The sequence below is a fragment of the Malaclemys terrapin genome, chromosome 8 (genome assembly GCF_027887155.1).
Source record: "Malaclemys terrapin pileata isolate rMalTer1 chromosome 8, rMalTer1.hap1, whole genome shotgun sequence".
NCBI classification, from domain to species: Eukaryota; Metazoa; Chordata; order Testudines; family Emydidae; genus Malaclemys; species Malaclemys terrapin.
This window is the reverse complement of record NC_071512.1, coordinates 89,445,568-89,470,894: the sequence shown is the minus strand read 5'-3', so window position 1 is coordinate 89,470,894 and position 25,327 is coordinate 89,445,568. Positions and strand designations below refer to the sequence as shown.

At 45.4% G+C, this 25,327-nt stretch overlaps 1 protein-coding gene across 1 annotated transcript in view; it reads left to right on the top strand.

Annotated features, from left to right (window-relative positions):
* Positions 1-18,239: 18,239 nt before the first annotated feature.
* The window catches only part of CTH (cystathionine gamma-lyase), a 49,412-nt gene continuing 42,324 nt past the window's right edge, over positions 18,240-25,327 (top strand). Inside the window, exon 1 of the mRNA XM_054037863.1 lies at positions 18,240-18,581. Within this exon, the coding sequence (XP_053893838.1) occupies positions 18,414-18,581 (168 nt within the window). The 5' untranslated portion in view covers positions 18,240-18,413. The remainder of the gene's footprint in view (positions 18,582-25,327) is intronic.

Sequence of the window (25,327 nt, the reverse complement as noted above, 5' to 3'; positions counted from 1 at the left end):
GCTGGCAGGAGCCTGCAGAGCGCAGCCCTGCCCCTGCCCCGGGCACACAGAGAGGCAGCGAGGAGATCTCGCTCCGCTGCGTGCTGCAGCGGGGCGGGGCTTGTAGACTCCGGCAGCAGGCGCCGGGCAGAAAGCCCTCCCCTCGACCCGATCCGACCCTACCCTAGGAAGGAGCCAGAGGGACTGGAAGGGACCTGCCTGCTGGATGCTTCCTGGGAGCTGCTCCAGGTAAGCACTGCTGGGCTCACCTGGCCCCCTGGCAGGTCCCTCTGAGGGGGCTCCCCTCAGACCCACTGCCCTCAGCCCCCACCCTGACCCTGTTCCCTCAGCCTCCCCCACAGTGTCCCCTCTGTGCCCCCCACCCTCAATCCACTGCCCTCAGCCCGCCTTGCCCTGTTCCCTCTGCCTCCCCCACAGTCCCTCCCCCCACCCCCCATCATCTCACCCTGCATGGATGTGGAAATCTGTCCCGGATTCCAGGCTGTCATTAGCCCCGGGGGCAAAAGCTAAGCACAGGTTTCCAAAGGGAAGTTTGCAGCCTTTGCTCAGACCCAAACATTTTCACTTAAAAAAAAAAAAAAAAATACCCAAACCCATCCTGACACCCATCTGCTCTGTCCAGATTTGCTGTTATCCCTGTTGAGGCCAAAGTGGTTTGAAAAATTAAAAATCCTTGACACCATTGTGTTGCTTCCCCCTGTGTTGCTCGTTAATCTGATGGACATGCCGATAATGAATAAAGATGAATGCCCTGGGAGCAATGTGTCAGGCAGACAGTTTGTCAAGTAGGAAAGTGAATGCTGAAGCCCTCACAAAATGCAGAGGCTTTTCTTAACCTGAGAACTGAAAAAGAGCCAGATACCCTGCATGGGTTTGAAAGTGACAACAGCCTAGCGACTGACCAGAGCAGCGTCAGGTTTAAAGTGACGAGGAGGGTCTGTGTCATGAAGTCTGCATTTCCACTGAGGACTCTTCCATCACCAGGGTAGCGCTGGTGCAGGTCTGCCGCCTGGCACAGCAATGCTGAGAGGTGCCAGTGTAGACTCGACCCACTGCCTCAGCTCCCACCCTGACCCTGTTCCCTCAGCCTCCCCCGCAGTCCCCCCTGTACTTCCCACCCGAACCCACGGCCCTCAGTCCCTGCCCCTGTTCCAACAGCCTCCCCCACAGTCCCCCTGCTCCCCCCAACCACTGCCCTCAGCCTTGCCCTACCCCAAATCTCTTCTTCAGCCTCCCCCGTCATCCCACCCCCATCGCTCCCCGTGCTGTCCCACCCCCTCAACTTCCCCCCATTCCAGTCCTGCTCCCCTCTGTCTCATCTTCTCCAGACTCTGTCCCTCTCCCCAACCCCCCGACCTTCCCCAGCCCAACCCCATTGTCTCCTCCGCCCCGCCCCACTCTACACAGCTCTCTCTACCCTGTCCCATTCATGCTCCCCTCAGCCCCTACCCACTCCCCCCATTCCAGTCCTGTCCCATCCCCCTCAGCCCCCCCTGACTTCCCCAGTCCCAGTCCTGTCACCCTCAGTTCCTCCACGCTGCTTCCCCAGTCCATCCCCACACACCACCGTCCCACTCAGGACTTGCAGGAAAAAGAAGCAATGGGCTTAAATTGTAGCAAGGGAGATTTAGGTTAGACATTAGGAAAAACTTCCTAACTGTAAAGGTAGTTAAGCACTGGACAAATTACCTAGAGAGGTTATGGAATAGCAGTCATTGGAGTTTTTTAAGAGGTTAGACAAACACCTGTCAAGGATGGTCTAGTTGTTATTACTCAGTCCTGCCTCAGTGCAGGAGTTTGACTAGATGACCTGTTGATGTCCCTTCCAGTCCTACATTTCTGTTATTCACACTGAATTGCCTTGTGCCACTGTCTAGTAGTAGTGGCACACAGTTCTCTGACATGCAGGTTTATAAAATTGTAGTTAATATACAGTTTAGAGCATAGCAGTTTTAAAGCTCTGCATGTTCAGACCAACGGAGCTGAAAATTGTGATCTACAGTATTCAAAACTATTAAGATGTGGGCTGAAATAAAATCAGCATGAATTGCTCAACAATATCAATGGAATCAGCATTGCGCTGCTATATATTGTAAAACATTACAGTGAAATCTTGCAAGTATTACATAGCATGCCACCTTGCCCAGTGGTAACTAAGCATAATATGTTCCTGTTTCAACATTCTTAACTTGTATCCCATAGCTCCTAGAAGTTTTTTTTTTTTTTTTTTCAAACACTGAATGCTGCTAAGTTATGAGTTTTAACAGGTTTTTTTTCTTTTAAACCACAGCACTGAATGTTATTCTAAAATTGTTTTCCAAATATTCTTAAACTCCCAGTTTATCCCCCGCTGATGTTCATTGTGAAAAGTATTGCAGGTCTAATAATAATAATTTTTGGCACTTTTGTAATTCACTGTCCAACATGTGTTTTGTGTCCTCCTCTGGTGGATTTTTAGAGGATAACTGTATAGCTACCAGCTAAGGGAGTTATATCTTCAACTCAAGTAGTAGAAGCTCATGCTTTTAAGTCTGGATGGCTCGGGTTCAATCTTTGGTGACTAGCTATGATGGAGATTGCTACACTTACAGTCCCTTTAATCAGAGGTTCTGAATATACTTTGTTGTAGCCAGAGCTAGCCTATAGTTAAGCAACCGAAAATTTAGAATGGGAAGTGTTGAAAAGTTGTGAAGCCTTATAATTTTGCCAGTCTAGAACGAGCATCCCATCTGAGGGATGGGGGCGGGGAGAGAGGAGAGTGAGACAGGACCAGGAAACTGGGACAAGGAATCCAGAGCGGTAGTGGGGGGCAGTTGAAATCAGATGAGAAGCTGGGGCGGGTTAGACAGCAATAGGCTAGAGGGGACGGGGAAGAAGGGTCTTTGACTACTAGAGACCAGTGCGTTCAGGAGCCTGGAATAGACCCAGGCTTCCTGAGTTTCACAGTTCCTCTTCTGTCAGCAGATATCTGTGAAACCCAGGGGCAAAAATAGTGTTTCATACCCCTATAGAGCTGATCTATCACATATAGGATGACAACCTACTGCCTCTGCCATCACTTACTCCATTAGCTCACGTGGCAGAAGTCGGTGCAGTGGATCTAAAGGTTCATCGGCAGGGTTGGAACCATGCAGTTTCACGATGATTCCACATGATAGAATTTCTGGGGCAGTTCAGTTTTGATTTTTACAAAAAAACCTGGGGAAATGCATACAGAAATAGGGTGACCAGATGCCTAAATAGGGGAAACTCAAGCAGGAGTAGAGAGGTTATTTTATCTCTGTATTTGGCACTGGTGCAACCACTGCTGGAATACTGTGTCCAGTTCTGGTGTGCACAATTTAAGAAGGATATTGATAAATTGGGGAGTGTTCAGAGAGGAGTCACAAGACTGATTAAAGGATTATAACTCAAGGACCTCAAGGACCTCAATCAATTTAGCTTAACAAAAAGAAGGTTAAGAAGTGACTTGGTTATAGACTGTAAGTATCTACATGGGGAACAAATAGTTAATAATGGGCACTTCAGTCTAGCAGAGAAAGGTAGAGCATGAGCCAACGGTTGGAAGTTGCAGCTAGACAAATTCAGACTGGATATAAGGTATACCTTTTCAATGGTGAGAGTAATTAACGATTAACAATAAACTAAGGGTCATGGTGTTTTTCTAAAAGCTTTTTCTAAAAGCTATCCTCTAGGAATTATTTTGGGAAAGTTCTATGTCTGTGCTATACAGGCGGTGAGACCAGGTGATCACCGGATCCCTTCTGGCTTTATAATCTCAGAACTAGGTACATCAATTCACATGCAAAATTCTCATTGAATTCAATAGGTGTCCTTGCCCTGTGGTTTGTGGTGTGAGGTGCAGCAGGGGCCGTACAACCCCTCTTGCAGCTTCCTAGGGCCCCCTCTCATGGCTCTGTGCACCTGTGTCTGTCATTGTCGTCCTCTGCTCTCCCCTCCCCCTCCCCCTCGCCCAATGTGTCCTGATATTTTACTCTTGCGATCTGGTCACCCTAATAGCACCGATGGAGAGAGATGCACAGCTGTTTTCTCCACAGGTATTAATCACTTACTCTGGGTATACTAATAAACAAAAGTGATTTTATTAAGTATAAAAAGTAGGATTTAAGTGGTTTCAAGTAATAACAGAGAGAACAAAGTTAGTTACCAAAAAATAAAGCAAAAACATGCAAGTTTAAAACTACTACGTTAAGAAACGGATTATAGATAATATCTCACTCTCAGAGATGTTCCAATAAGCTTCTTTCGCAGACTAGACTCCTTCCTAGTCTGGGCCCAATCCTTTCCTCTGGCAGAGTCCTTGTTAGTTTCAGCAGACATCTTAGGTGGAAACTAGAGGTTTTCTCATGACTGGCAGCCCCCTTTGTCCTGTTCCATCCCCTTTTATAGTTTGGCACAAGGCGGGAATCTTTTGTCTCTCTGGGTCCTTACACCTCCTTCTAAATGGAAAAGCACCAGGTTTAAGATGGATTCCAGTATCAGGTGACATGTTCACTTGTCCTGTGATACCCCAGCCTCCATTTTTCCAGGGCTGGGCCGCACATACCCGGGAAGGTTTGCAAGTAAACAGATTTCAGAGTAACAGCCGTGTTAGTCTGTATCCGCAAAAAGAAGAACAGGAGTACTTGTGGCACCTTAGAGACTGACAGTCTCTAAGGTGCCACAAGTACTCCTGTTCTTCTTTTTTCAAGTAAACAGAGCCATTTACAGGTCATTGATTCTGAAGCACCCTTAATGGTTTCTCCTAACTCCAGACATAGAAATAATACATACAAATAAATAGGATGAACACACTCAGTAGATCATAAGTTTTGTAATGATACCTTACAAGAGACCTTTTGCATGAAGCATATTCCAGTTACATCATACTCATACTTATAAGCATATTTCCATAAAACATTAGAGAGTGCAATGTCACAAGCAGCTGTGTAATTATCCCACAATATCTTTTTTAGTCAGCAACTTTTCCACAGTAATCTCACGTTAAAGCAACTCTTGCTTCTCCCTCATTGTTCCTGCTGTGTCACCGCTTTGATACAAAAGGGGAAACAGACATACTATTAAGTCTGAATCCCAAGTGTAAAACTTCCCTCATCCCCCATTTATAGCAGATAATGAGTCAGTTTCTCCTGTTGTGGCTCTTTCACTCGGCAACAGGGAGGTGAAAAGCATCTTTAAAAAGCAGGAATGCATGATATTAAAAACCACAAAAGTTGGTTGGAGAAACTCAGGGATAGGTATAGTGCATGAAAGTATTTAAGTCTTTTTGATGTTAACTAGGTTTCAAGTTGGTGTCCTTTTAAAGGTCTACAGTACAAGTGGAAAGAACACTACAGTTGTGCCGTGTTGCTCCTTCTTTAATGTGATTTATGCCACATTTATGTGAACATCCCCACCATTTGCTGTATGGACTATGTCAGACCCAGCTTTTTATAGGTTTCCTAACAGCTAATAGAGAAACTTCTTCTTTAGAATCATAGGACTGGAAGGGACCCGTCTCCTGAACTCATGGCAGGACTAAGTATTATCTAGACCAGTGGTTCCCAAACTTGTTCCACCACTTGTGCAAGGAAAGCCCCTGGCGGGCCGGGCCGGTTTGTGTACCTGCCACGTCCGCAGGTTCGGCCGATTGCGGCTCCCAGTGGCTGCGGTTCGCTGCTCCAGGTCAATGGGAGCTGCTGGAAGCGGCAGCCAGTACATCCCTCGGCCCACACTGCTTCCAGCAGCTCCCATTGGCCTGGAGCAGCAAACCGCGGCCACTGGGAGCCGCGATCGGCCGAACCTGCGGATGCGGCAGGTACACAAACCGGCCCTGCACAAGCGGCGGAACAAGTTTGGGAACCACTGATCTAGACTAATGGTTCTGAAACTTTTGTACTGGTGACCCCCTTCACATAGCAAGCCTCTGAGTGTGACCCCCCTTATAAATTAAAAACACGTTTTTATATATTTAACACCATTATAAATGCTGGAGGCAAAGTGGGGTTTAGGGTGGAGGCTGACAGCTCGCAACCCCCCATGTAATAACCTCGTGACCCCCTGTGGGGTCCCAACCCCCAGTTTGAGAACCCCTGATCTAGACCATCCCAGACAAGTGTTTGTTTAACCTGCTCTTTAAAATCTCCAATGATGGAGATTCCACAACCTCCTTAGACAATTTATTCCAGTGCTTAACCACCCTGACAGGAAGTTTTTCCTAATGTCCAACCTAAACCTCCCTTGCTGCAATTTAAGCCCATTCTTGTCCTATCTTCAGATACTAAGAAGAACAATTTTTCTCTCTCCTCCTTGTAGCAACTTTTTATGTAGTTGAAAACAATTATTATATCCTCTCTCAGTCCTCTCTTTTCCAGATTGAAAAAACTGGGTTTGTTTAATCTTCCCTCATCGGTCATGTTTTCTAGACCTTTAATCATTTAATCATTTTTGTTGCTCTTCTCTGGACTTTTTCCAGTTTGTACACATCTTTCTTAGGGTCAGTCCTGTGAGGTGCTGAGCACTCCCAGCTCCCACTGAAGTGAAAAAGAAATTATAGGTCAGTGTGAAGGGGAAAAAAAAAAAGTTTCATAATCCACGGAAGTTGCCATTTTAATGATAATTCCAGTGTGAAATGGGTTTGACATCTATCAATACAGGAAGATCAGAGCTACAAAGACACAAGAAGCTGTTTTGGTGACACCATCCACCCACCCACCCTTCCCATCACTTAGCTTTCACTTTCCTGCTGCTTTTAGTGAGCAAGAAGCTTAGAGAGTTAACAGGAAAGCTGTGAAAGCTATTTTCTGCATCTCTGATGTTGACCTCTGATCTTATTTTGATACGTCATCATCAGGCTGACAGTATGGCTGCTTCCTGCATCATTGTTCATATTTAAATTTAATATGCAAGAAATGTTTAAGTGACTTAGTCATGTTTTAACATGAGCCAGTGATTGGAAGCTAAGCTAAATTACTTTTTTTTCTTTAAGGTTTTTCCTCTTTTTTTATGATCAGATCCATTCTTTTATAACAAATCTGATAAAACTTGTTTTCAACTTAAATAGAGATAAACTTAGTATATGCAGAAATGCATAATTATAAGCTGACCTATGGAAATCCCTAGAACAAGTTTGTAAAAACATAAACCACATGCACACAGGGAAAAGCAGCTACCACCAGGGGTGCCCTTCAGCAGTAGGCCAGACAACAGCACATATGCCTGCCTCAGTTTCCTCTGCTATTTGCCAATGAAAAGAACATAGTTTCCCACAGTGAAAGCCCACCTATGGGCATAATTTATTTATATATACCAGTGCAAAAATACCCAAAGACCTTGTAATAAAACTATTTTCCAATTTCCACAACAAATATTCAAATATACAACAGTTTCTTTTTTCCTATCCCCTCTGTAGGTCACCCACCTGAGAATCAGTAACAGCACTTTGGTCCCACTTTCTTCTGTCCCTGATCTAGAGACCCACTATCTAGGTCTCCTTATCTGAGAAGGGCCACTTTTCCCACAGCCCTTCACTCAGGTCTGCACCTAGAGGGCTCCTGCTGCTGCAGTGTTACATTCCTCCAGCCCCCCCTGCCTGGGAATCCACCCTCCTGTAACGATTATCTTGCACCCAGGCTTAGCTTTTCCTGACCAAGCTGGATCTTCCCCTTTTACTAGTGGGCCACTTCTTGAGCGTACTTAGCTTTGGTCAGTTCTCACAACAGCTTTCCTCTAAGCTCCTCACTAGCAGCTCACAGTTACTGTTCTCCTTTGAACAGTTCTCCACTTGCCTTTCCTTTAGGGCTCAAGTGCTCTCTCTTAAGCCTAATTGGGGTTCAGCTGACCAGTCATAGGTGCACTGGCTTCTTCCCTCTTAAAGGGCCACTGTCAACCTTCGGAGTGGTAGTCATGTTAGTCTGTATCAGCAAAAAGAATGAGGAGTACTTGTAGCACCTTTGAGACTAACAATTTTATTTGAGCATAAGCTTTCGTGGGCTAAAACCCACTTCATCGGATGCATGCAGTGGAAAATACAGTAGGAAAATATATATACACAGAGAACATGAAAAAATGGGTGTTGCCATACCAACTGTAACAAGAGTAATTAATTAAGTTGAGCTATTAGGTGAGCTATTTTCAGCAGGAGAAAAAAAAAACTTTTGTAGTGATAATCAGGATGGCCCATTTCCAACACTTGACAAGAAGATGTGAGTAACAGTAGGGGGAAAAAATTATCATGGGGAAATAGTTTTTACTTTGTATAATGACCCATCCACTCCAAGTCTTTATTCAAGCCTAATTTAATGGTGTCTTGTTTGCAAATTAATTCTAATTCTGCAGTTTCTCATTGGAGTCTCTTTTTGAAGTTTTTTTGTTGGAGTATTGCGACTTTGAGATCTGTAATTGAGTGACCAGGGAGGTTGAAGTGTTCTCTGACTGGTTTTTGAATGTTATAATTCTTGACGTCTGATTTGTGTCCATTTATTCTTTTGCGTAGAGACGCAAAATCAGACGTCAAGAATTATAACATTCAAAAACCATTTATTTATAAAACAATGCTTCCAATCCAGAGTTCCCCACAAGAGAAGCAGCAGTAATAAATCCTAAAATCCAAAGGCAGATTAGGGGCTTGTGGGGCCCAGCACCAAAGCAAGTGGGGGCCCCTCTCCACCTCTTGCGCCTGCAGTCCCCCCTGCACCTCCCTCCAGTGCTCCTGTCAGGGAAATGGCATTGGGGTGCAGGGGCTTGCCCCACCCCAGCGCTCGGCACTCCTGCCGGGGAGTGGGGTCAGGGTGCAGGGGCTTACCCCATCAGCCTGGCGCGCCTGCCAGGGAGCAGGGTCAAGGGGAGTGGGGCAAGCCCCAGTGCCCCAACCCCGCTCCTCGGCAGGCGCACAGGGCGCTGGGGTTCCCCAATTGGCCGAGGCCCCTGGGCACGGGGCCCGTTGGCGCAGCAGCTAATCCATCACAGCTAAAATCAGACTGAGGGAGACAAACTAAACAAGGTGGTGAGGTAGGGAGAGATACACACAACTAGACTACAGAGAGAAGACTGACAAAAGGACAGGGAGCTGCACTGGTCATCAGCATTTTTGCATATTCATTTGGGTCCTCTAGCTGACTCAAGGAGCAGCATCCAGCACTTTTTGACTGGTAGAACGTAGCTATGATACAAGGCCCATGAGATGGAGGAAGAAATAAGAGGATATGGAATTTTGGAAGATAACCTCTCTCCTGCCCCAAGATACCCTGTATCACAGCAACCATCTCTCTGACCAAAGAGCTGGGTGGGGGAGATGGTGGAAGAGATTGAAACAAAGAGCCAGTAGGGAAATGTGAAAATAATTGGAGAAGAGATCTGGGGAAATGCACCGAAACAAGGTAGGGAGGAAAGACAGACAAGAATAAAGAGGAAAAAGAAAAATTGCACAAAACCCAAAGCAATTAGAGAAGAGCAACTGATTTATTTTTTATTACCAATCCAATTATTAATAATATTTAAGCTCAAAAATAAATCCTTCCTACTGAAATATTGGACGCCTCCTTATCTGAAAGTATGTAAAGAGATATGCTACCCTCCCACCTGCTTCCTTGCCAGCACAGAAAAACACAAAACTAAACCCCTGAGGATAGTAAATGGAACTAGCTAGACCAGCCAAATCTAAAAAATTAAATTATATTTTGCCTTAATGTTCACAATGGTTGACCTGATACAGATGAGACATATTTCCCAAGGGGAGAAAGAATAACAGCTGGAGAAAATTAAGCTTGAGCAAAATCAGGTAATAAAGAAATTAGAACTGACAAAACTCCAGGATCCGTCTTAATTAGAAGTGTTACATAACTCTCTCCTTTCCTTTGGGGCTGTCACTGTTTCTGAAGCTGTTTATAAATATACTTGTATTTGCTAAGAATTCTTCTTATTCTGAGGTTTCGCAAACTATAGTCCATGGAACCAGGACAGAGCCTTTTCTGGTTTACCATAGAATGAAAAATTTTGAGAACCAAATATTAGGTTATTGGGAGTCTGTGAAAGGAGTTATCATGGGTGATCCTGTATATTTTGAGAAGGCCCTACGGAATCCCTCTAAGAACAGAAACAAAATAATGTGATATAGTGATGTGTCAAACTGGAGGTAGGGAGATTCCACATGGAAACAATATAATTTTTTTTTCTCCTTGACCTCAGTCTACCCATCCAGGCCTCTCACAATATAAGAATGACCATAAAGGAACAAATCAAAGGTCTGCCTATGATCTAATTAAATTAGTAGGAGTTTCGCATGTTCAAGGAATGTAGGATTGATCCCTTCTTCTGGTTTCCTATTCATAAGAGTAACCAGTGCTGCATATGCAAAGGATGTTTTTTTAACTCTTATATTTTGACAAAATGTAAAAAGATTTCCCCCTGACCACTGAAAAGCATATTTGTGACCTAGGTACTACCTAAGTCCTTCCTACATTTCAAGTTCCTACCACCTGCAGTTGAGGTTGGAAAAAAAGTGGTTATAATGACAAACGTGTGGCAGGGGGGTGTCTCCCACTCTTTTCAAACTCAAAAATGGTTCAACCATTTTTGTTCAAACTTCGCCAAGAAATGCTGAGATCAAAGATTGAAAATTCATCTTGAAAAATAAAAACTGGAGAAAGTTGTAAGCACATAACCCCTCGCTTAACATTGTAGTTATGTTCCTGAAAAATGCTACTTTAAGCGAAACAATGTTAAGTGAATCCACTTTCCTCATAAGAATTAATGTAAATGGGGGGGGTTAGGTTCCAGGGAAATATTTTTCGCCAGACAAAAGATTATATTTTATATTTTATATATATATATATATATATATACACACACACATATGCACAGTATAAGTTATAAACAAACAATTTAATACTGTACACAGCAATGATGATTGTGAAGCTTGGTTGAGGTGGTGAAGTCAGAGGGTGGAAGAGGGTGGGATATTTCCCAGGGAATGCCTTACTGCTAAATGATGAACTAGCACTCAGCTGAGCCCTCAAGAGTTAACACATTGTTGTTAATGCAGCCTCACACTCTACAAGGCAGCACGAATGGAGGGAGGGGAGACAGCATGGCAGAGAGAGACAGAGACACAAACAATGTGTGAGAGAGAGAGACAAGTATTTCCCCTTTAAGTACGCTGATCCCACTGTACCATTTTAAGTAGATCAGCAAGTTGAGACAGCAGCTGCTGCCAGCAAGCTCCCTCAATCCTGAGCCCTGTCATGTCCCCCTCTTGCTCTGTGTAGATAAGGTGCAGGAGTGGGGGAGACCTCCCCTCTTCCCCCCTCCCCTGCACAGCAAGCAGGAGGCTCCCGGGAGCAGCTCCAAGGCAGAGGGCAGGAGCAGCACACAGCAGTTGGGGTTGGGACAGCTGAACTGCCAGGCAATTGATAGCCTGCTGGGTGGCTGCCGCACAGGGAATTTAGGGGAGCGGGGAACTGATGGGGGGCTGCCTGGTTCCAAGCCCCCACCAGCTAGCTCCAACAGGCTGCTCTTTCTGCAAGCAGCGGACAAAGCAAGCGGCTGCCAAACAAACCTATAAGGGAACACTGAACAACTTTAAACGACCATGTTCTCTAATTGATCAGCAAGATAACAACGAAACAAGGTTAACCGGGACGACTTTAAGTGAGGAGGTACTGCATTTGAAAAGGGTCTTGGAATAGAAACCCTTGTTTAACCTTGAATATAAATGTTGTGATGTAATCCATCTATAATAATAGATCATGAGCACCATAAAATAGCTTCAGTTTTCTGAGTCACACAAAGAGAAGAAGACTAACTCTGTAGCACGCTGAGGCATTCATTAGAAAGGTGAGCCAGCTGCTAATGCCCTAAAACAAAAGCAGCCTCCTTCTAAGCTCTGGCAGTGAGTTGCTCAGCAGCCTGGGAGAGAGAACTCATGCAAACCAATGCTTCATATTTTACTTGGCTCGTAAGCTCATTCTTCTGTAGTTGTAGAGCATTTGTGTATGTACTGACCTATGCTGGTTTATGGACCTAGAATATTAAAATAATATGAAACCACTTCCTAGGAACTGTGTGTTTGGTATGATCTCATATTCTCCCCCATTAATGAGGCATACTCCCAGCCCACTTGTATAGTTTATCTTCTATATTGTACCATGCTGTGTGGAAGATGACTTCCCATCCCCAACAGACAATACATTGGGCACCCTGCTTACCTTTGGAGTGGAACAGAGAGATACACTTCAGACCACCTAAGCATCTTTCTTCCTCTCCCTTGCTAACCTGTGAAACTGAACTGCTAGCTTTCAAGCAGGAAGAGTCCCAATACGTTTGGCATGGTTCCTTTAAATTTCTTCCTCAAATAACTGATATTCAGTCAGTGAAGGAAAGCATAGTCTCACAGTAGAACATTAGGGGGCTCACTGAACATGTTTGGTGAAGACTCCAGTGTCATCCTAGGGGCCAGATTGCCATATACAATGATAGGATTAAAGGGTGTAACAGGTTGAACCTGGGGATGCAGGTGGGGCTAGAAAGGTACACATTCTTCCTAGAGCCAGTAGTCATGCAACCTCATTTTAGCTGGATAGGGCCAATATTTAAAAGGGTAATGCTACTCAGAATTGTCAACCAAGACACAATAAACAGCAAGTCTACCAATAAAGAGCTCTACTGTATCTTTTTTTTACAGTTCTGCAGCAAAACCATCCTGCACATTACTGTACAACAGTGGTGTGACGGGTTGGATCACAGAACCCCCCCTTGGCAGCTGCCACTTGACGTACCAAGACTATCCCTGCTTCTGTTTTCCCTGTCAGGACTTCAGCACCCTGTCTTGCTGAGCCAGACACTTCCGTCTGCTTCAACACAGACCCAGGGTCTGAATCACTTGCCCCAAAGCTGCAAGTTTACCTGAAAACAGCTCACAGAAGTATGCTTATCTTTAGCACTCAGATGCCCAACGGGGTCTAAACCCAAATAAATCCGTTTTACCCTGTATAAAGCTTATACAGGGTAAACTCATAAATTGTTCGCCCTCTATAACACTGATAGAGAGATATGCACAGCTGTTTGCTCCCCCAGGTATTAATACATACTCTGAGATAATTACTAAGTAGAAAGTGATTTTATTAAATACAGAAAGTAGGATTTAAGTGGTTTCAAGTAGTAACAGACAGAACAAAGTAAGTCACCAAGCAAAATAAAATAAAATGTGCAAATCTATGTCTAATCAAACTGAATACAGATAATCTCACCCTCAGAGATGATTCAGTAAGTTTTTTCTCAGACTGGACACCTTCTAGGCCTGGACACAATTCTTTCCCCTGGTACAGCTCTTGTTCCAGCTCAGGTGGTAGCTAGGGGATTCTTCATGATGGCTCCTCTCCCTCCTTGTTCTCTTCCACCCCTTTATATATTTTTTGCATAAGGCGGGAACCCTTTGTCCCACTGGGTTTTCACCCCACTCCCCGGAAAAGCACCAGGTTAAAGATGGATTTCAGGTCAGGTGACATGATTACATGTCACTGCAAGACTTTATTACCCACTTGCCAGCACACACACATATACAGAAAGACTAACAGGTAAACACAGCTATCTGCAGACAATGGTCCTGGTTAATGGGAGTCATCAAGATTCCAAACCACTATTAATGGCCCACACTTTGCATAATTACAATAGGCCCTCAGAGTTATATTTCCTATTTCTAGTTTTAGATACAAGAGTGGTACATTTATACAAATAAAATGATCACACTCAGTAGATTATAAGCTTTGTAATGATACCTTACAAGAGACCTTTTGCAGGAAGCATATTCCAGTTACATTATATTCACTTATTATCATATTTTTATAAACTATATAAACTACACAACGTCACAAGTGGGTCTCAAACTTTTTTACTGGCGACCCCTTTCACACAGCAAGCCTCTGAGTGCAACCCCCCAATAAACTAAACACACTTTTTAATATATTTAACACCATTATAAATGCTGGAGGCAAGTGGAGGTTGACAGCTCGCGACCCCCCATGTAATAACCTCACGACCCCCCATGTAATAACCTCACGACCCCCTGGGGGGTCCCGACCCCCGGTTTGAGAACCCCTGCTGTACAAACTAGCTGAGTTATTTTTTTCCCTAAGAAGCCCTATTCACAGAAATAAGGTCATGACTATTAATGTCAGAGAAAAGTCCACTCATTTCTCCCGACCTTGTTAAAAACACAAGCCAGAGTTTCCTTTTGCATTTGTTCTACATCATGGATTTACTCCAGTGTAAGTGAGAGGACAATCAAGACAATGGTCCTAATTTGCACTGTAGATTGGCCCATAGCCATGTTTTGTAACTAGGTTAAAGGTTTGGTGACAAACCCCTACCAAGGATAAAAAAGATATTTAGGGAAATGGATACAATGAAAACAAACAGTAGCATATTCTTATTGGTAAAATTATCTTTTGCACTCTCTCTGTGTGTGTATGTGTGTGAATTAAATGATACAAAGGGATATTATTCCATTTGTCCCATCCTCCATTCTCAACTTTTGCCTTTTTCCTGACTGACTATGATTCTATGTCATCATTGCCATGTCTTTCTTTGATTATTTATATTGCACACACCCAGTTTAAACTGTAAACTCCTTAAGTCAATGACCTATGTAAATTACATGTTATATAAATCATTGCTTACATCTTTGATGCTGTGGAAGTAATAAATACTAATTAAAAGCTGTCTACTTGCTAAAGGTGCAAGGAAACCTAAAAAGCAGTCAAAAAACAAAGTGGAGGCTAAATGAGGAGGAAGGACGATTTTCAGATCCCAGTAGAAACACTGGAACTGTAGAAAGTATATTGTCAATGCTCAATGAGAAACAACTACCACCTAGAATCATAGGTTCAAGTTCCAGTAGGACTGATTCATCTCTTCCTCCTCCTGCAATAGTTACATTGAGTTGCATGCTGTGTGAATGCAAAGGGTGGAGTTAGATTTCTTACAAGAGATCAGGGATTTTTTTATTATTTTTTTTAAAGATGACTGTATGAATAAATAGGGTCTGTTCTGCATAGTCACCAAAAAGATCACATGCTTTTTCCTAAGTACAGTATTTTACCCTGGTGTCTTTGGCCACAATCCCCCCGCCCAATTATTATTATTTATATTACCATTGTGCCCATGACCCCTACTCATGGACCAAGATCCCAATGTGCTAGGCACTGTACAAACAGATGGGAATAGGGTGACCAGATCGCAGGAGTGAAATATCAGGACACATTGGGCGAGCGGGGCGGGTGGCGGGGAGAGGACGACAATGACAGACACAGGTGCACAGAGCCATGAGAGGGGCCCTAGGAAGCTGCAAGAGGGGTTGTACGGCCCCTGCTGCAGCCCGCACCACAAGCCACAGGGCAAGGACACCTATTGAATTCAATGAGCCCAGGGAGGAAAGGTGAGTGGCGCCGGCTTGCCGCGGTTCCCCTCATGTAGGGTGACCAGACGTCCCGACCAATGTAAGGTCGGGACACGGGACAAGTCCCCTAAAATCGGGACTGTCCCAATAATATCAGGATGTCTGGTCACCCTATTCGCTACTGAGATACCAACTCCTTGCCTCCAATTGGCCAATGATGCCAGCCTCCGTCACCCACCTGTTACATTTTCACACAAGAACCTTTGCTGCCACACTTAAGAGAACTTTCCATGAATATCCATAAAGCTACCTCATTGTCCTCTTCTAAATCCCTCCTTAAAATGCTCCTTTTCCACAATGCCTACAAAAAAACTTGACAGCAGTTAAGGTGTTGGCATGCTCACCCAATTGCCAGTCATGCTGACTAACACTGTTTTATTGTTTCCTTGTACTTTCCCATCTAGGGTGACCAGACATCCCAATATGTGTTTTGTGCCCTCCTCTGGTGGATTTTTAGAGGATAACTGTATAACTACCAGTTAAGGGAGTGGGAGTTATATCTTGAACTCAAGTAGTAGAAGCTCATCCTTTTAAGTCTGGATGGCTCAGGTTCAATCTTTGGTGACTAGCTATGATGGAGGTTGCTACACTTATAATCCCTTTAAACAGAGGTTCTGAATATGCTTTGTTGTAGGCAAAGATAGCCTATAGTTAAGCAACTGAAAATTTAGAATGGGAAGTGTTGAAATGTTGGGAAGCCTTATAATTTTGCCAGTCTAGAACAAGCATCCCATCTGAGGGATGGGGGCGGGGAGAGAGGAGAGTGAGACAGGACCAGGAAACTGGGACAAGGAATCCAGAGCGGTAGTGGGGGGCAATTGAAATCAGATGAGGAGCTGGGGCAGGTTAGACAGCAATAGGCTAGAGGGGACGGGGAAGAAGGGTCTTTGACTACTAGAGACCACTGCATTCAGGAGCCTGGAATAGACCCAGGATTCCTGAGTTTCACAGTTCCTCTTCTGTAAACAGATATCTGTGAAACCCAGTGGCAAAAAAAGTGTCTCATCCCCCTATAGAGCTGATCTATCACATACAGGATGACAACCTACTGCCTCTGCCATCACTTACTCCATTAGCTCACGTGGCATAAGTCGGTGCAATGGATCTAAAGGTTCATCGGCAGGGTTGGAGCCATATGAGTTTCACGATGATTCCACATGACAGAATTTTTGGGGCCAGTTCAGTTTTGATTTTTACAAAAAAACCTTGGGGAAATGCACACAGAAATAGGGTGACCAGATGACTAAATAGGGGAATTCCTAACAGGAGTAGAGAGGTAATTTTATCTCTGTATTTGGCACTGGTGCAACCACTGCTGGAATACTGTGTCCAGTTCTGGTGTGCACAATTTAAGAAGGATATTGATAAATTGGAGAGTGTTCAGAGAAGAGTCACAAGACTGATTAAAGGATTATAAAACATGCCTTATAGTGATCGACTCAAGGACCGCAATCTATTTAGCTTAACAAAAAGAAGGTTAAGAAGTGACTTGGTTATAGACTGTAAGTATCTACATGGGGAACAAATAGTTAATAATGGGCACTTCAGTCTAGCAGAGAAAGGTAGAGCATGAGCCAATGGTTGGAAGTTGCAGCTAGACAAATTCAGACTGGATATAAGGCATACCTTTTCAATGGTGAGAGTAATTAACGATTAACAATAAACTAAGGGTCATGGTGTTTTTCTAAAAGCTTTTTCTAAAAGCTATCCTCTAGGAATTATTTTGGGAAAGTTCTTTGTCTGTGCTATACAGGCGGTGAGACCAGGTGATCCCCGGATCCCTTCTGGCTTTATAATCTCAGAACTAGGTACATCAATTCACATGCAAAATTCTCATTGAATTCAATAGGTGTCCTTGCCCTGTGGCTTGTGGTGCGGGCTGCAGCAGGGGCTGTACAACCCCTCTTGCAGTTTCCTAGGGCCCCCTCTCATGGCTCTGTGCACCTGTGTCTGTCATTGTCGTCCTCTCCCCTCCCCGCTCACCCAATGTGTCCTGATATTTCATTCTTGCAATCTGGTCACCCTAATAGCAAAGGAGAGATGATGGGTAGTGGGGAGATAGGCTGTGAAAGGCACTGAAAGAGAAGAAAAGTAGGTTATGTTTGATACACAGAGGAGGGGGAGCTAGTGGACAGATGCAAAGAGAGGGGGTGATATAATCAAAGCAACAAGCCTGCAGAATGGCCTTTGCAGCAGCATGCTAACTGGATACAAGTGGGGCAACATTGCATTTGTCAACATTGCTAGAGGAAAGGCTGCTGTAGTAATCACATAAGATTATGAGAACCTGGCCAAGAATTTTAGCTATGGATAGGAAAGACTGTATATTAGAGATGTTATGCAAAAAGAAATGCCTTGCAGACTGCTACGGTCAGCTGGATGGCAGCCTTTTACCCCAGAGCCAGCTGCACTTCAAGGGTGCTGTAGATACAGAACAGTTAAAATAAACGGAAAGAGGAGGGAGAGCTCTGAGGGCAGCAAGCCAGGAGCGGGGAGCGCTCTGCTTCACCAAACCAGGGCCAGGTGCAGACCTTGTGCTTTAGGGGAGTATCTGTGGCCTGGGCTGGCACGGACCCAGCACCGCTATCTCCCTGGCAGATTCTCAGTTTATGCAGCCAAACGCCTGTTCATGGGCCAGCGCAGCAGCAATGCTACCCCGGGCAGCTTGGCACACACGGCAGCTCCCGCCGGTCTCCTCCCAAGAAGCCAGGGTCTCCCAGGGTCAGCAGCCGGGGCCCAATGAGAGGCAGGCCCAGGCGGCGACGCCCGGGCTGGTCTCCTCCCCCAGACGGTTTGTGCAATGCAAGGCGGAGCTGCTGCTTTGCAGGCACTCGCCGGCGCCTGGAACACGGTATATTACAGCGGCCGGCTGCAACCTATAGCCTAAGCCTGCCTCGTTTCCTGTCCCGGCAGCTGCCAGCCCCAGCCGCTTTCCTCGGTCCCCCTACCGCCACAGCTCCCCATGGAGAAGGCTGAGGACGGGTCCCAGGGCTTCCTGCCGCCCTTCGAGCACTTCGCCACTCAGGCTATCCACGTGGGGCAGGAGCCGGAACAATGGACCTCCATGGCCGTCGTACCCCCCATCTCTCTCTCCACCACCTTCAAGCAGCAGGCGCCCGGCCAGCACTGTGTGAGTGGGGACTCCTGCGGGGGAGGGAGTGGAAGGGGTGATGCGGGGCGAAGGGAAACGTGGGGAGTGAGCGAGAGAAAGCGCTGCGGGCAGGAGCGAGAGGCATGGAACAGATGTCGGTTTCAAAGGCTCTCTCAACCTGTCAGGAAATGAGGTGGGGTAAAAGGTTTACTCCCCTATAAAGCAGAAACGTGCGTCCCTATAGGTCCAGTCCAGCTCTGATCCTTACACAAATTATCCACATGTAAACACGCGCACATTTGTAAGGGAAACCAATTAATTTCCTGTCAATTCAGACTGGAAATAGTGGTTTATTTTTTTTTAAATCCAGTTTTGGGGCACAAAAAGAATGTAAAGCAGCAAACTATTTACAGCTGAAGAGTTTAAAAAAAGTCTCAACAATTTTTTTGTTTTGCAAAATTTCAAAACAAACTTATTTTTCCTGGAGAAGGCTCTTTCAAGTATGCCAAGTTTCAGCCAAAAGCAAAAATTCTGTATCATTGCCGTAAATAATCCTCCTCTGTATCACAAAAAGGTCTGGAGTGGAAATGCACACTCATTTTTCACTCTAGAGATTCCAGTGGATACCATAGAACAGAAATCCTTTGCCACTGCACTTTAAATGTTACAACACTGCTTGGAAGTTTCATAAACCAGGTGACAGCTGCCCAAATAGGCACCTGTCCAAAGCAGGATAGCTATCATTAAATACTCAGTGCAGAGACATATTATGCATTTAAAAATCAATATTTATAATGCTTAATAAAGTTTTTGACTTTTTAACCATTTAATGCATGTCAATCTAGCAATGTCAGAATGATGAAAGAAGGGGCTTGGCTGCCTGAGGGAGGTAGTGCGCAGTGAGTTAGTGTGGGGTAGGTAAAAAGAACAGGAGTACTTGTGGCACCTTAGAGACTAACAAATTTATTAGAGCATAAGCTTTCTTGGGCTACAGCCCACTTCTTCGGATGCATATAGAATGGAACATATATTGTGTGTGTATGTATATGTGTGTGTGTGTGTGTATATATACACACAATTACACACACATACAGAGAGCATGAACAGGTGGGAGTTGTCTTACTAACTATGAGAGGCCAATTAAGTAAGTGAAAAAACTTTTGAAGTGATAATCAAGTTAGCCCAGTACAGCCAGTTTGATAAGAAGTGTGAGAATACTTACAAGGGGAGATAGATTTAATGTTTGTAATGGCTCAGCCATTCCCAGTCCTTATTCAATCCTAAATTGATTGTATCTAGTTTGCATATCAATTCCAGCTCAGCAGTTTCTCCTTGGAGTCTGTTTTTGAAGTTTTTCTGTTGTAAGATAGCCACCTGCAGGTCTGTCATAGAATGACCAGACAGGTTAAAGTGTTCTCCCACTGGTTTTTGAGTATTATGATTCCTGATGTCAGATTTGTGTCCATTCTCTTTTGCGTAGAGACTGTCCAGTTTGGCCAATGTACATGGCAGAGGGGCATTGCTGGCACATGATGGCATATATCACATTGGTAGATGTGCAGGTGAACGAGCCCCTGGTGGTATGGCTGATGTGATTAGGTCCTATGATGATGTCACTTGAATAGATATGTGGACAGAGTTGGCATCGGGGTTTGTTACAAGGATAGGTTCCTGGGTTAGTGGTTTTGTTCAGTGATGTGTGGTTGCTGGTGAGTATTTGCTTTAGGTTGGAGGGTTGTCTGTAAGGGAGGACAGGTCTGTCTCCCAAGATCTGTGAGAGTGAGGGATCATTTTTCAGGATAGGTTGTAGATCTTTGATGATGCGCTGGAGAGGTTTTAGTTGGGGGCTGAAGGTGATAGCTAGTGGTGTTCTGTTATTTTCTTTGTTGGGCCTGTCTTGTAGGAGGTGACTTCTGGGTACTCCTCTGGCTCTGTCAATCTGTTTTTTCACTTCAGCAGGTGGGTATTGTAGTTTTAAGAATGCTTGATAGAGATCTTGTAGGTGCTTGTCTCTGTCTGAGTGATTGGAGCAAATGCGATTATATCTTAGAGCTTGGCTGTAGACAATGGATCACTTTAAATTCTTACCCTATCTCTGTGTGGACACTCTTACTGTGCATTAAGTGTACCCTTAAGTAGTTTAGCTTAATTTAATTCATATTGGAAGTATGTTAATGGGCACAGGGGCCCTTTTAGTACTCAGGAAGGGTATCCATATGGGGGTGGTTGTGGTGGTTAATGCAGAATAGCTAGTGCACAACAGCTACTTTGGACTTTCCTCCTGTGTAGAGAAGCCCTAAGTAAACATGCAAAACAGGCTGGAAGAAAAACAATTCCCTCCCTTGCTCCCTTTGCTCTATTAGTGCAGAATTGTAGCAGTTGTCAAGAGAAGGCAAACTTGTTTTCCTCTGAGACTAGTCAGCTTGGAGCTTAATATCTCCCACAATTAGCTGAATGTGGATCAGAATCAGGTCATTAGACTGTATTTCTTCTTTCAGTCTGATTTCCCGGTAGTATTGGTATGGGGGAAGAGCAATAGAAAAAGTTCCTTGATAGTTTGTAGGCATGGATATATGGTCCTTACAGTTTCTCTTAACTGTAATACTACTAAAAAGTGGTCATACTGCAGAGCAGAGCAAAAAGCAATGCAATACTCCATAAACTACAAACTATGCTAGAGAAGGGGTTGAGTATAGTAAATTTAGCACAGAAGGGGTTGTACTGTAGGCTGAAAGGAAATAATGCCTGCTGGCAGAGATCAAAGAGACTGAAATGCCATTGATTCAGAGCCAAGATCTTCACCTGATTAGTGATGTTTTGGGTGCCCAGTTTGAGATATATTAAAGGGGCCTGACTTTAAAGAAGTGCTGAGTACCTGCCCCCTGAAAATCAGAGCCCTCTAAGCTGTCTCAAATTAAGCACCCTAAATCAACAGTCATTTTAAAAAAAATGACCCATGTGTGCAGGTCCAAATGTTACTATCCCTCCCTTGTACTAACTTAAGTAAACAAGTGAAGCCAGCAACATCGATCTTTTCCCCCCAGCTAGAGGTATAGGTTCTTCTTCGAGAGATGTCCCTGTGGGTGCTCCACTCCAGGTGTTGGTCCGTCCTGCGCCTTTGCTCGGAGATTTTTGTAGCAGTACTCGTACCGGCCACACATGCGCAGAGGCTGCCCCCCCGCTCTGAGTCTAGCTTAATAGTACGCGTGCGTGGCTGGTCTCCTCAGTTCCTTCTCTACCGTCCCCAGCCTGAGATGGAGCTCAGCAGACTCGTTTAGAAATCCTTTCATCTAGTTACAATTGCCTTCTAGTTAGTTAGTTTGTTGTTAGTTTGTTGTTAGTATAGTTAGTTACCACTTCTATCTGTTACAAAAAAAAACAAAAAATTTGTTCCTGTCAGCCACAGCCGCTTCGGAGATGCCTCCACAGGCTTCAAGTGCTGTTCTACATGCAAGGAGGCTATCCCGCTGTCAGATGGCCACTCACAATGCATAAAATGTTTGGGGGAAGCCCACATTCCCCAAAGATGTGCCCACTGTAGCAAACTTAGTTCCAGGGCATGGAAGGACAGGGAGCTTAGACTCAAACTGCTCCTCCTTCAAAAATCTCTGGGTTCAGTTTCAGACCCAGGCGCTAATTCCAGCTCCGCTGCCCAACACAGCCTCCCCACCTCAAAGAAGCTAAAAAAATCTACAAAAAAAGGGCAACCTTCTTCACCAAAGAAGGTTATGAGGCACAAGATTTCTTCAGGCAGATCAACAGTTTCCCTGCCTGTGCTTCCCCGCCTGAGCACCTTTGATGAGCCGGGCTCCTCCGGCACCGCGCGAAACCAGCCTGAGGCTGCGGCGGCGGTGCAAAGCTCCGGTGCCAAGGCTTTAGGCTTCCAGCTGCCTGCCTCTCTTCTGGCACCGTTCGGACGCGGTGCCGACATTCCACAACCTGCCTGACCCCCTACAGGCTGATGTTGCACTCCCAGCACCGGCACCCACGGAGCTGATTGGCAGTGAGCCAAGAAACAAAACCCCGACTCAGAGGAATGTTCCCTCACTGTAACTTCCTCCTGCACAGCCTTCACCTCACACAGGAGCCTCAGCACTTCAGTTTACTCAGGCAAGAGATCTGTTTGTATCACCTATCCCACAGTCTCCCCTGCTGAATGCCTGCTTCTCTCCAATGGCTGAGTCAGGGTCTGAACAGCCTTCCTCCAGTGAGAAGGAAGCTGAACCACAGGGGGATTTTTCACCATATCAAGACTCCCGTCCCCAGACCCCAGTCAACAGAGGTTATAGAAAAATTACCTCATCCTATTCTCAGGATCCTGCCCCCTGAGGGGTGAACCACTGGATGGCACCACCTATGCCCTGCCCACCACCATGGCAATATTGGGCACCATGGGCATCGTATTCTCAAGAACACACGCACTACTCCACCTCAACCAGGTGCAACATCGGTCTAACACCACCACCTGACAAATTTGCCAATGACACAAGACACCAGGCAGCACCGTCACACTTGCAGGATCAACCAAGTCCTGCTCCTATTCCAGTAGAGCCGGAGGTAACGCCTAAGGAAGCCTTACTTCCCCCTCCTCCAACACCATCGGATGACTACACAAAATTCCAAGACCTTTTTAAAAGAGTTGCCAGTGACTTGAGAATTAACTTGGAGGAAGTCCCTGAACAACAGCATGAGTTAACGAACATCCTACAGCCCTCTTCTTCCTATAGGGTTGCATTACCAATCAACGTAGCCCTTTTAGAACCTGCTAAGTCCATCTGGCAGACTCCAGCTACAAGCCTACCTACCCGTAAACAAGCGGACCGGAAGTACTTCATCCCTTCTAAGGGCTCTGAATTCCTTTTTACCCATCCGGCGCCAAACTTGTTGGTAGTAGATGCAGCGAACCAAAGGACCAAACAACAGTATTTCCCGCTCCACCCCGGCCAACAAGGAAAGTAAACACTTGGACCTCTTTGGTCGTAAAGTATATGCATCCTCAACGTTACAATTTTGTATAGCTATTTATACTGCAGTTCTTGCAAAATATGACCACAGAAACTATAATAAATTCATGGACTTCATTGATGACATCCCAGAACAGAAAAAACAACAATTCACAGCTCTGGTTTCCGAGGGACAAATCATATCATGTACCGCTCTTCAAGCGGCCCTCGATGTAGCCAATACTGCAGCAAGATCGACTGCCACAGCAGTGGTCATGCGCCGAGGTTCCTGGCTCTCTTCCTCTTTCTTTCCTCGAGAGGTCCAGAGTACCATTGAAGATCTTCCCTTTGACAGTGAAAAACTTTTTGCTTCCACCACGAACAACGTGCTTCACTCAATGAAGGACTCAAGGGCAACCCTCCGGTCCTTAGGTCTCCAGACACCTATGACCAGGAGATGACAATATAGATATCAACCTTACCAACGCCCACGCTACCCCGCATATACACAACACTTCCATAGAGCACAGGAGCAACAACAACAGCAACGCCAGAGACTGAGATTCCAGCATCGTCGTCCCAATTCTGCGGGGGCGCCTCAACCCCCTCCAACTAATAAGCAGATTTGAAGCCTTGGTCGAGGGTTTAGAAAACAGCGTTCCCATTTCAGCCAGCATACCTATTTTTGGACACCACCTACGACCATTACCTCCGACAAGTGGGTTATAGAGGTCATTACAATTGGATACGCCATCCCCTTCCTCTCCTTGCCTCCCACCCACCCAACCTCCCCGTCCCTCTTCAGGGACCCTTCTCACGAGCAACTACTCTGCCAAGAAGTGCAACATCTCCTTCAACTAGGAGTAATAGAAATTGTGCCAGAACGACACAAAGGGAAGGGTTTTTACTCCCATTATTTCTTAACAGAAAAGAAAACCGGGGGATGACAACCAATCCTCGACCTCAGGCGGCTCAACAAATTTGTCAAAAAGCAAAAGTTCAGGATGGTTACTCTCACCACCATATCCCAGCGCTGGAGTGGGGCGATTGGTTTTCAGCCCTCGACCTACAGGATGCCTATTTTCATGTGACTGTACACCCGGCCCACAGACGCTCCCTACGTTTTACCCTTGGCTCAACACATTTCCAATACAGGGTTCTCCCCTTCAGACTGTCCATGGCCCCCCGTGTTTTTTTTCAAGATCCTAGACGTAGTCACTGCCCACCTCAGCAAACAAGGGGTCGTAATATTGCCTTACCTCGACGATTGCATCCTCAAAGCCTCAACGTTCAACGAAGCTCTCTGATCCACGCGGCTTACCGTTGCTTGTTTCCTATCTCTAGGCCTGCAAATAAACAAATCCACATTATGCCCCACCCAACATCTGGAGTTCATAGGAGCATGAGGGGGAGGGATAGCTCAGTGGTTTGAGCATTGGCCTGCTAAATCCAGGGTTGTGAGTTCAATCCTAGAAGGGGCCACTTAGGGATCTGGGGCAAAATCAGACTTGGTCCTGCTAGTGAAGGCAGGGGGCTGGACTCGATGACCTTTCGGGTCCCTTCCAGTTCTATGAGATAGCATATCTCGACTCCCGGACGGGACTGGCATCTCTCCCACCCGACCGCTTCAGCTCCATAAGCCTTCTGGCCACAAAACTTTGCAACAGTCCCCAGGTGACTGTCCGAGACTGTCTACAAATACTAGGTCACATGGCCTAATGCACGACTCTACATGAGGTGCTTCCAAGCGTGGTTGGGCACGGTTTACAGACCGAATGTGCACTCTCTAAACAAGACTCTCTCCATACCTTTCCGAGTCAAAGATTCTTTACTGTGGTGGAC